Source organism: Cibotium barometz, chromosome 52 (genome assembly GCF_041138505.1).
Source record: "Cibotium barometz isolate CiBa-2024 chromosome 52, ASM4113850v1, whole genome shotgun sequence".
Classification (NCBI taxonomy): domain Eukaryota; kingdom Viridiplantae; phylum Streptophyta; class Polypodiopsida; order Cyatheales; family Cibotiaceae; genus Cibotium; species Cibotium barometz.
This window is the reverse complement of record NC_141097.1, coordinates 7,927,707-7,940,295: the sequence shown is the minus strand read 5'-3', so window position 1 is coordinate 7,940,295 and position 12,589 is coordinate 7,927,707. Positions and strand designations below refer to the sequence as shown.

The 12,589-nt window shown below is 44.1% G+C and overlaps 1 protein-coding gene across 1 annotated transcript; it reads left to right on the top strand.

Annotated features, from left to right (window-relative positions):
- Positions 1–3,989: 3,989 nt before the first annotated feature.
- LOC147608748 (cyclin-U2-1-like) lies at positions 3,990–6,331 on the top strand. The gene is made up of 2 exons (XM_086788541.1): positions 3,990–4,916; positions 5,523–6,331. Exons 1-2 carry the CDS (start codon positions 4,480–4,482, stop codon positions 5,803–5,805), a joined length of 720 nt encoding a protein of 239 aa, XP_086644667.1. The 5' UTR covers positions 3,990–4,479; the 3' UTR covers positions 5,806–6,331.
- The last annotated feature ends 6,258 nt before the right edge of the window (positions 6,332–12,589 follow it).

Genomic DNA, 12,589 nt, shown 5'->3' with positions numbered 1-12,589 from the left:
CTTTGTCACCAAATAGGAGTGCCGTTAAAAGAAGAACTTTTCCTTAAGAAGTTCTGCACTTGTTTTACAAGAAAACATTGCCTGACCAATGTTTGCATGCAATGCTTGAAATGTTTCGGTAAGGCTTTTCAATGGCTGCTCCTCTACCATGTTTGAAGGAAGAATATCTGCAAACAAAAAATAAGTTGACTTAGATTGAAACATCTCTGTCAGAAAATCTCGCATGCCCCTTTCTACTTGCGATACTTACAATTGTATGGAAATTGAGTTTGTTGGGCGAAGATGGATATCTCGTGCTGTGTAAACATGTTGTACCGTGGCCCCACTAGTTTTCCATTGCTTACCTTCTTGAAGCCTTGTAAACGACCTTTCCAATGGTGCTCCAGTACATTTCGCCGTCGAACTTAGTGAGGCCCGATTGCAGCAGGCTGTAGATAAACCCAAGCGCTTTTACGAAATGCCTCTCGCACCCAAGCACCATCATCGTCCTTCTTGTTGTGCAAGGATATCTCCTCAATCTCGTCTTTTGGTCTTCTTGGTGCAGCCATGTCTTCTTGGAAGCTAGAGTAGAAAGGTTAGGGTTAGAGTAAAAAGGAAAGAGATGTGCAGACTAGGGTTTTACATGAGCCTTGAAGATGAAAGAGATGGAGCTCCGAAAAGGGAGGGAGATTAAGATGGAGGAGAAAGTTTACGGTTTTGGGCTTTGATGGTTTCATTAGGGTTGGGCAAATGAGATAGAGATGGAAGAGAAAGGGAGGAAGAGTTTAATTTGGACGTTCAAGAGGGAAAGCGGACTTGAAAATGAAGTTTTTGATTACAATGAAATTTGAGATGGGTTTTTGGGGGGGAATGTGAGTTTTGGGGGGATCTCAAAAATTTCAAAATTTTAAGGATTTTTTGAGCCACGAAAAAATGGTGGGACCATACCTACCCTAAACTCCCTGCTTTTTTAAAAGGACAAGTGTAATTATTAGTACTGAAAGCCTAGTCCCCCTCCCTATATTCAAAGGAGACCAAATGTGCACAATCCTCTATTCCTATTGGTTCGTTGTTGCTAATTACTTTCATTAGTAAAAGGCCCAAAATATGTCCAAATGCTCCCTAATGGTGGGTTCCTTAGGCATGAGATATTGCTTTTCCTTAGAGAGAATTCCACAACCCTAGCTTACAACCTATTTATAAGTATTTTGTGTTTGGTTGGCTTGTGTACATGTTGGAAATTACTCAAGTGGAGTGGTGTCAGTAATGCTTAAAAACCCCATAAGGATATCAACTTGTTGGAAGGAGGCCTCATCACTTTTTGTGCAATCTATAAAACTCTAGTAGCTATAAAATTGAGTGAATGATGCTCCTTATTGACATTGAGAACCCACTTTCCTCCTAAGTTGTGTTTAGTGTTTGAGAAAGTATTTTGAAGAAAACATACATCTTTCCCCCTAGTTGTCAATCAAATTGACAAATTTGTGGCATGGCTCCTTCAAGTTCATGTGTGTGGGCTCTTAGGTTCCCAGTTATCTAGTCGGATAAGTCTCTCCACAACTGAGGATTTTGAACTTATTGTGGGACTCGGATCTCTAAGGACAAGAAGGCTGTGAGGCTTGCTATGTCCCATGGGCATCACGCTCACTTGGTTCATACTCACTCTAAGGGGGCCTTGAAACTGTCACCATCGTGTATGGGATGTGCATTGAATTTGCCTAGGAGGCGGTGCCTTTGAGTGGATCAAATTAAATTAATTGTCAATCCCCTTGGAGAAAATTTCAAGGTGACCATGATGGAAGGCTAACTCCACCTCCCACCCAGTCCTCCTTCATTTAATAATGTTGGGGTGACTATGATAACCCTAACCTTTTCAACTTTATACATTGTTATCCCCAAATGTTTTACTAATTGGAAATTTTTTTATAACAAATTAAAACAAATTTTTTTATAACAAATTCAAGCCAGCTAAATGTCAAGGTGAGGCACCACTTAGCCAAATACAGGCTATGTGTAATAACAAATCTTAAAACCTAGTGCTTGTTAGTAATTAATTAATATGTTCTATTCATCATGCTTACAACACCCCTTAGAGTGCTATATATCACTATTGGGTCCATTCTTGCAACATCTATAAGGTATTGGGTCTACTTAAGGAAAATCCCTAAACAATAAGAGAAAACCCTACCCACAAGAGACATCAAATGTGGTGTCTATGTGAGCCTTATTTTATTAAGATGGCATCCAAATATTTGATCAAATGAAGTCTTTTTTATGGTGAAACATGTTTAACTTTACCCCAAAATTGTTAGTGTTCTTGTATCTCAAAATTGCATTTGTTTAGACACGTTAAGTTACCTATGATATGCCATTCCCACAACTGGCCTGAAAGCTATGGATGGAGTTCTCTCTTGTTCAAACACTCTCCTATAAGATGGGCATGGGGTCATTTGTAAACATAGCATTCACATGAATTTGAGAGATTTGATTGTGGCAAGATAACCTAGCTAAAAGCCTGGACACTTGGCAACATGCTAGATATTTCATAAAAAGTTCTATGTAAATTAGAAGATAGTAGCATGATTCCTTTACTTTAGGCAATGTGAAATAAGATTCCTTTACTCTAGGCAATATGACACAAGATTTTATCACATTAGCCTAACAAAAAGTAAGGGGCCTTTAACATGCTAGATAGTTCAGAAAAAGATACATGCAAATGAGAAGATAACAATGCCTAGAACATGCCTCCTTTACTCTAGGCAAAGTGAGTCAATATTTCCACACATTTGCCTAGCAAAAAGCTAAGGCACTTTAACATGCTCACAAAAGATCTCTACAAGTGAAAAATAACAATGTCAAATACATACCCCTTTACTTTAGGCATTAAGACTCATTGTTTAACATGCATGATCTTTTTTTAACACATTTACTTGGCAAAAAGCCAATGAAATAGTCAACTTCAACATGCTTGCTATCTCATAAACATATATGAGAAGATGACAAGGTTCATAACATGGCTCCTTTATTATGGCCATTATGACTTAGTATTTTAATACATCTGCCTAGCAAAAAACCAAGGCACTTCAATATGCTAGATATTTCACAAAAATATCTTTGCAAATAAGATGGCTTTGTTACTCGAGGCACTATGATGTAGTATTTCAACACATTTGCCCGGAAAAAAAGAGTGGGCATTTCAACATGCTGGATATTTCACAAAAAGATATTTGTAAACGAGAAGATAATAATACTCATAACATGGCTTCTTTACTCTTGGCATTATGATTTAATGTTTAAATACATTTGCCAAGCAAAAAGGTAGTGCACTTCAACATGGAGGATGTTTCCTTCCAAATGAGAAGATAGCGATGTGGCTCTTGTGTTCTGGGTATTTCAACTTTTTAACAAATTTGAATACAAAAAGGTGAGGGCACTTCAACATGCACACAATGCTTCATGAAACCAAATGAGAAGATAACAATGCCCATAACATGACTCTGGGCTTCTCTAGGCACATCATGACTCGGTGTTTTAAAACATGTTGGCGAGTTTGTGTGACTAAATGATCATAGTTGTGCGGTATAGGGGCTAATGGATGGTAGAGATTGTTTTTAAAAACAAAATATTGAGATGATTTTTTTTTTGGGGGGATCTTTTGTGCTCGTATACGTGTGCTTTTCATGCCGCCGTCAACGGCCAGTAGGTTTTGAACCCAGCACCTCATGCATGGGACTTCAACACCTTACCGCTAGTTTCTTAATTCACCTATGGGGACTTGAGTTCGAGTCAAGCTTACCTCTCCCCCTAGAGCTCCTAACTTGTGTGTTCTTGTGTGCCTACCTAGGGGCCCACAACGGAGTGGGCTGTTTCATCATGAATGTTACGAAATTTTAAATTCTTGTTTTACCACTCTCCCGAAAATGGCCACACTGACCAAATTTGGCGCCAAGCTGGGCACGTCCGTGCTCCCATTGTAGCCACCTCAGTACACGCCCGTGTTGCCTTCTTGCACCCTTTTCTTATATAGGATTCCCCCGCTGCTTGGCTGTACACGAAAGTCTTTTCTGAGCTCACAGACCCCGTAGCCTACCCTGCGGATATACACAGTTTTTTTTGGCAAAGCTTTGTTGAGAGTTGCCATAGCCGAGGTCGGCTTTGACATCCAGAGTGTCCGCCATAGCTGCATTTCTCTGTAATTTGGGCCATCTGTCATCGTCACCAGGTTGCTTTGCTTAAGCGCCTTTCCCGCCATTGCTGGATGCTTGCTTGCAATGTCGCCAAAGCCGAGCTTCTCTCTGTGATAGTTGTGTCTTTTCTGCGTGCTTGTTCTTTCTCTCTGTCTAGATATGCGCGCAAGAAACTTGCCATAGCTCTCTCTGCCTTAGCTTTGCGCCCTGTCTGTGCTTGCTGACTGTAGCCTGTCTCTCTTTGGGCGGGCATATTTGCCATAACCAATTCTCTCTCTCTTCCCCTCCCCGAAGACCCTGCATACTTTTGGTCATGGGTTTCCTCTCCGCCATGCCCGAAGAGGTCTCGCCGCGCAGCATACGATCCGACCTCTACTCACCGGAAGCCCTGGCAGATTTTGCTGTATCTCCGGCATCGGAGAATCGTCGCTGTCCGGCTGTCATCTCCGTCCTCTCCTCGCTACTGGAGCGCGTAGTGGCCCGCAACGAGCGCCTGCCGCCGCCCTCACCGGATCCCGCTGCCAAGAAACTGGCGGCCTTCTATGGTGTGCGCGCCCCAACCATCAGTGTGGAGCAGTACCTGGACAGGATCTTCAAGTACGCCAAATGCAGCCCTTCGTGCTTCGTGGTGGCCTACGCCTACATCGATCGCCTCATCCAGCAGCGGCCCGAGCTGCGCATGACCTCCTTAAATGTGCACCGCATTCTTATTGCGAGCGTTCTCGTTTCTGTGAAGTTTCTTGACGACTTGTAAGCGTCGCTCTCACCCTCTCTTTTGTTCACATAATGGCTGAAATCTAGGGACTGACAGATTAGCCTCAATTACAACTAGAGCTCAGCACTCATTGCTGCTTGGGCTAGGGCTTCGCTAGCTAGGCTTTCTCCAGTGCCGGAATTACGTGCTGAGGTTGTCACAGGCCGATTCATAGCGAGCTCTGGTTTTCCTAGGGTTTCACAGCTCCGTGCTTGTTTCTTGCTGCAAACTAGTGCTAGATGCCAGTTACTCACGAGCTGGAGTTTGCTCAGATTAAGGCTTGAGGCTTCACGGACTTACCGTACATGTCACTCTTCGCCAGCCTCTTTACCTACTAAGGTTAGGGTTCCGAGTTTCAAAGGCCGGGGTTCATGCCTGTAAGCTAGGGTTTGCAGGTTAGGTTCTTGCTTCCGGCTTCAATTGTCAGGATTGCAAGTAAGGGTTCGCAGACTAGCGTTTGCAAGCTAGGGTTCGCAGGTTAGGGTTCTTACATATTGGTGGCTTTCTGTTTTTTTTCTCTTTCCTTGCCACACTTTCGTTCAATGCGGGGAGATAAATGATTGCCTATTTTGGAACTAACGCGTCTTCTGCTGTGCTTCCAGGTACTACGACAATGCCTACTATGCCCAAATTGGTGGCATAACTACACAGGAAATGAACAAACTGGAGTGGGACTTCCTTTTTCTTCTCAACTTCCGTCTGCATGTCACTGTGAGCGTTTTCGAGAGTTACTGCTCGCATCTGGAGAGGGAGGTAGCACTTGGCGGGGGCTATCAGATCGAGAAAGCGCTGAGGTCTATTTGTGCCATTGATGGAGAGCCTACTGCCCAAAGGAAACCAGAGGGGCGCAGGGCATTAGCTGTGCGCTGTTATGGTGGATTGTAGGCAGTAGGAATTTTATGCATTCTGATGTACTTGGGAGAGCCGGAATCGCATGCATTCTCATGGTGCTTTTGTGGGGAGCAGGCATTGTATGCATGCTGATGGTGCTTTTGGGGATGGTTGTGGACAGAAGTTATTTCATGCAAGCTGATTGTGCTTCCCAATGTTTTTGGTGGAGGGCCGAGCAGGCTTCCTGCTAGGGTTGCTGGTTGCGAGGAGCAGGCCTGCATGCATGGTGACGGTCTTTTAGGGTTTTTTTGTATAGTAGGTTAAGCAAGCTTACATACATGGTTTTAGTGCATGCTCCCTTTTATACATACATGTAACCATATGAATGGTGGTACATGGAAGTTTGGAAGAAGCTTGACTTGAGGTCAGTCTCAGCTGTGGCTACAGTAAACAAAGCTGAGGAAAGGCCTTTGGAGCGTCATGGATCTTTATTTAATTATGGTTGGCATGTGTAGTACTGGTATTCTCAGACGTCAAAGGAGACCGTTGAATGCTTGGAAATTAAATCTTACTCTGGCTTCACTGATGACTCATAAATTGGAGAGAATCCTGGGTGAGGTTAAATAGGTCACCTATGTAGCTGTAGAATTTAAATTCCTCATACACTTTGTTGGTAGGTGGTTGGTTAGTCTTTAAACAGAATGCTTGTGTTCCTATACGACTGATTGACTGGTGCCTTAACGATCAATTTTGATGGGAATCCTTATTTACCAGCTGTTTTAGGCAGATATGCCTCAAATTTTGGTTAGTTAACTGTGACGTGAAGAGTTTCTGTAATGGGGTGGAAATGTTACCGTCACTATAACAATCTGGCCAGGGTTTGTAACACGCCAAGTATATAGTAGCTCAGTTAACTGTGTATTTTTTGACTGTAATTGTTGAGCCTCCTGCCCCTGCTAGGAGGGCTAACAGGGGTGTATTTTTCGCCTCCTGCCAATGCTGGGAGGGCTAAAGGGGTATATTTTTCCTAGTTATAAGGTTTTCATTTTTTTCGCCTTGATCTTAGGATTCCCTAGGGGAGGGTGTCAAAATACACAATGGAAATGATAACCAAACTTGGGTCTACAAGAGCAAGTAGAGTGTAGAAAATAGACAGCACAAGAAACACTGAGAGATAGGTGTGTAAACTCTTCTCTATACACAAGATCCCGTACAAAACTGAATGAGAAAATGGTGAGGAACATGGGGTCTATTTATATGCCCCATGGATGCAGTCGACTAGCGCTTGAGGGCTCTCCACAATTGCATAAAGCAAGTTGGCTAGTAGAAAATATCTCCATGATTGTAGAAAACATGTCTGCCAGCATCAAAACCTCCACGATTGCATCATAGGTAGTTGGCCAACCACCAAGAGCGCATGAGGTGCAGTCGGCCAGCACCAAGGGCTCTTGCCAACATGTGGCATCCATCCACACCATGGAAAAATGGGGAATAAAATACGGGGTGTGAGGAAAAATGATAAATCACCTATACAGGGCGGGCACACCCACAACATAAGCCTTGGTCTTTGATTAAGACGTGAGATGACTTCTAACACCTCCTCTCAGCTCTTGAATGTGCAATCAACCCAAGGGAGTCTGAGTGCCGCTTAAGCGTGGTCTGAGGTAGCGACTTCGTGAAGAGGTCTGTCGCATTGTCTTGCGTCGAACAATAAAGGAGCAAGATGTCACTAGCCAAGATTTTCTCACGTACAAAAGTGATACTGGATCTTTATGTACTTGGTCTGGGCATGGAAGATCGGGTTTCGAGCAATAGCTATACAACTTTTATCGCACTGGATGATTGTGGGCTCCTTTTGTGTAAACCCAATCTCGCCTAGCAGACTTTGCAACCACACAACCTTGCAAGCAGCACCACAAGCAGCCCGATACTTTGTTTCTGTTGAAGAGAGGGCAATAGTTAGCTACCTCTTGTTGCTCCAAGAAACTGTCCTTGAGCCAAGGGTAAAACTATATCTTGAAGTAGATCTCCTTGTGTCTAGATCTCCTCCCTAATTTGAGTCACTCTAACCTCGGAGTTTGACTCCATCCTCTCTTGTGTAAAAGAGTCCTAGATCTTTCGTACTTTGTAGATATCGCAAGATCCGCAATCTTGTGTCCCAATGAGACTTCAATGGCGTCCGCATAAAAAAGCTCAACAGTCTCACGAAAAAGCTCAAGTCCAATTTGGTGTTCAGCAACCAAATCAATGAACCAACCAACTTTCGGTATTGCGAGGCATTAATTGGCTCACAAGATTTAGTAACGGTTAACTTTGTGTTTGGGTCCATCAACGAGGTAATAGGCTTGTAGTTTTCCATCCCAAAGGCCTCAAGCAACTCATGAACATACCGTTGATAAGAGACAAAAAACCCCCTCTGGGTCTGTTAGATCTCCAATCCCAAAAAGAAGTGGAGTAAGCCTAAGTGGGTTATCTCAAACTCCTTTGACAAGGTAGCCTTCGTCACACCAATGTGTTCCACATGATCGTCGGTGAGAATGAGATCATCCACAAAGGATGATTATCGTAACCATGCCACGTTCTCGAAGGAGATACAGGTCAGGATCTGCAACCTATCTTTGAAATCCAGTCCGAATAAAGAAGGAATCAATCTTTTGATTCCAAGCCTTGGAAGCTTGCTTAAGACCATACAAGACCTTACGTAACCTGTAAACCATCCTTTTTGATCTTGGAATAACAAAGACTGGAGGTTGTCCAACATACACCTCCTCTTGCAGGTCACCATTAAGGAACACAAATTTTACTTCCATTTGATACATGGGCCACCTTTGAGAAGAAGCAAGGGCTAGAACGGTTCGAATCGTGGACATCCATGTCGGTGCAAATGTATCCTTGCAGTCGATGCTTGGTCGTTGAGCATAACCTTTAGTCACAAGTTTGGCTTTGTGTTTGTCCATCGATCCATCAGACGCATATTTGGTCTTAAAGACCCATTTGACATCAATGACTGATCGTTTCGACGACCTCGGTACCAACTTCCATGTGTTCTTCTTCTCGATGGCATCAAGTTCCACTTGCATGGCTTTTCTTCAAGTATCTTGTGAAAGGGCTTCCTTGACGGAAAGGGGCTCTTTGTCTCGCATAATACGAGACATCAAAGCGTAGTTTACCTAAAGAAGCTCTGTTGTATTGCTTTATCTCGAACTCTATGTGATCTTCGAGGGTCGTCCTCTGTGGGGTCCACTCGAAGGGTAACTCCATGACACTCGACTCTTGAAGGGTGTCCAACAACCACCTAGGTACTCGAACAGATCGTGGAGCCTCTAGTGGCTGCGGGGGCTCTACTCCAGTTGCGGGCTTAACCTCTTGTATTGATTGAGGTTGACCAATCGGAATAATGGTCTGGGAATCATCATCAGACTCCTCTGGATCTCGAAGAAGTGGTTCCTCAATAGTGAATATTGGAACATGCTCGTCAAAGACCACATTCCGGTTGACAACAATCTCGTTTCTGTCTGGATCATACAATCTGTATCCCTTGGAAAGAGAATTATGTTCCACAAATATAAGCTTGCGAGACTTGGAGTCAAGCTTTCCTCTTTGTTTCTTCGGAATATGTACATATGCATCACTCCCAAAAACACGGAAGTGTGAGACATCAGGTTTCTTGCCAAAGTATGTCTCAAATGGAGTCATATGAGGTATTGAAGTCGTCGGAGATCGGTTGAGGGTATGGACAGTCGTTGCCACAACCTCTCCCCAAAGTGGACGAGGAAAATCACGATGCTCCAGCATGGTCCTCGCCATCTATCTCCACCATAGTCTTGTTCTTGGGTTCTATAACTCCATTCTCCAAAGGCGATCGTGTATTGGCCAGTTCTCTCTTGACGCCATGATCTGCACAAAATCTGAGAAATACAATCGAGGAGAATTTACCTCCTTTGTCAGCCTTGAGAGTCTTTACTTGAAATCCAAACTCTTTCTCCACTATCACGTGTCAATCCTTGAACTGTGCAAAAGCTTGGTTCTTTTGGGAAAGAAAGTAGACCCATGTGAATTTGGTACAATCATCAACAAGCAGCATAAAGTAGAGAGATCCTCCCAAAGATGGTATCTATTGTTGAGGTCCACACAAGTCAGTGTGAATCAACTCCAATGGTTTCGAAGCTCGCCTAGAAGCCTGCTTTGGAAAGGATTCTTTGTGCTGCTTACCACGTATGCAAGAACTGCAACGCCCTTGTCTACTGCCAACATCTGGCAAGCCAACCACCATCTGGTCTCGGAAAGCTTGCCGAAGTGCATCCACATTTAAGTGGCCAAAATGAAAGTGCCACAAATCTCCGACTTGAGAACCTGTCAACGAGGAGAGTGCAGAGAGCTTGTAGATACCATTCTCCACACCGCTTTTCCAAACAACTTGGCTAGTCTGACGGTCTCATAGAGCAATTGAATGCTCCTCAAATTCCATTCGAAAGCCAGTCTTGCATACTTCATGCACTGATAGAAGATGAAAATTCAGAGCAGGGACATAAAGAACACAAGAAGCATGCTTGTTTCCCTTGCCGTCGAGAATAATCTCCATCAGGCCCTCACTATGTATCGGAATAGTGAAGTTGTCGCCAATGAAGATGTGACTTGACTGTCGTTTCAGATCCAAAAAGAAGTCACGGGATGGAGTCATATGCCTGGAAGCACCATTGTCAAGAATCCATTCCCTGGTATCCTTCGCGGTGAAGCCAATTGCCTCCTCGCTTGAAGATGATGAAGCATCGGAGTCCATCATCTCTAAGTGCACAAATGCAAGAGTCTTTGCAGCTGAGGTTGAGGAATCAGCACTCTTCCTAGTCCGCTTAGGACATTTCCTTCAATAGTGGCCTTTCTCGTCACAATCATTGTAGGATCTTTCGACCTTCAGCTTCTCTCGTTTTGAGTCAGGCTTCTTCTCAGAAGACTTCTCCGGTGAAGCCTTCTCTTTGTCCTTGTTATTCTGGCCTTTCGACCGTTGGCCAGTTAAGGCCTCCGAACCGTCGTTGTGAGGAGGGTTCGTGAAATGTTCCTCTTGGTCCAAGACCAAGAGGAATGTTTCTCTTGGTCCAAGACCATTGGCACAAGCTCCTCCCAGGTAATGGTGCTGAGCTTGCCACTCGTAATCAACAAGGAGTAGAAAGCAGAATATTGAGCTGGTAAGTGGGACAGCAAAGTGATGGCCATGTCTTCAGATGATATCTCCTTCCCAACTTGGAGGACTTCTTGCTGAAGGGCTTGCAGCTTGTTAATGCGTTCTTGCATCGTGGAGGACTTTGCAAGGTTCATAACTCGCATTTGCACGTCCAAGGAGATCCTCTTCATGGGTGATACCTTGTTAGAAAGAGAAGCCAAGTGCTACCATATGCCTCTAGCCAGCGTCATGTGCTTTACATGATTGATCACTTGTGGTGTGCAGTTGAGGAAAATAAATGATCGGATCTTGGCGTTGACACGATCCCACACCTGTGCTTGTGCCTCCCGGTCCTTCTTCATCGACAGTACCTCCCCTTCCTTTGCTCTCGGTCGTGGAATCCCGATGACGATGAAATCAAGAAGGTCATATGACTAGTACAGACTCCATCATAACCTTCCAGATGTCGTAATTGTTTCCGTCCAACTGACGGTCCACAGGGAACGTGGGGAGAGTCGGGATCTTGATGTGCTTCTCAGCCATCTCTAACAAATCTGCCATCACGGGGATTAAACTGAAAAAGGTTGGGTGGGTGGGAAAAAAAAACTCTAAACTTGCAAGTGGTTGTCCAGCACCTTAGCCCGCCTTACTCTTGCAATTTCTCTTTCCGAATAGTCCAAAACAGTCCACTAATTAGCAACTTAACTATCCCTCTCTTGCTCAGAAAACTCCCAAGATCTATCAAGAGCCTAGGGCTCTGATACCATGTCAAAATACACAGCGGAAATGATAACCAAACTTGGGTCCACAAGAGCAAGTAGAGTGCAGAAAATAGACAGCACAAGAAACACGGAGAGATAGGCGTGTAAACTCTTCTCTATACACGATCTCGTATAAAATTGAATGAGAAAACGGTGAGGAACATGGGGCCTATTTATATGTCCCATGGATGTAGTCGGCCAACGCTTGAGGGCTCTCCACGACTGCATAAAGCAAGTCGGCTAGCAGAAAATATCTCCACGACTGTACAAAACAGGTCGGCCAGCATCAAAACCTCCACGATTGCATCATAGGCAGTCAGCCAGCCACCAAGAGCATATGAGGTGCAGTCGGCCAGCACCAGGGGCTCTTGCCAACATGTGGCATCCATCCGCACCATGGAAAAATGGGAAAAAAAATACAAGTGAGAAAAAATGATAAATCACCTATACAAGGCGGGCACACCCACAACAGAAGCCCTGGTGTCTGATTAAGACAGGAGATGACTTCTAACAGAGGGCGCAATCTTGTGACAAAAGAGGTTCATTTTTTATAAGGTGAAGGTGAATTTGGGCATGTTCCTAGATTTATCTAGTTATGTGTCTGCCTTGAAAAAGTATACCCTTTCTTCTCCTACAACACCCCTTGTAGGACAGCTATGTCCTTTAGACCCTTGCTACCCCTGCAGCTCCGAGTGGGATGGTGCTGACATTAATGTTTTTGCCCAACTACTTGCTCCTGCACGTGCATGCCCTTTCTTTCACCTTGTGGTAGAGTTGAAGAATCGATGGATTTTTTTTTTGGGGGAAATTTGTTTTTTAAATTAAATAGCACCCTTGCCAACAGTCCTCGATCTTGAAGAGGGTGACCCCTTCTTAATTAGCACCTTGCAAGTTTCCAACACAAACAAAATGATCCTTC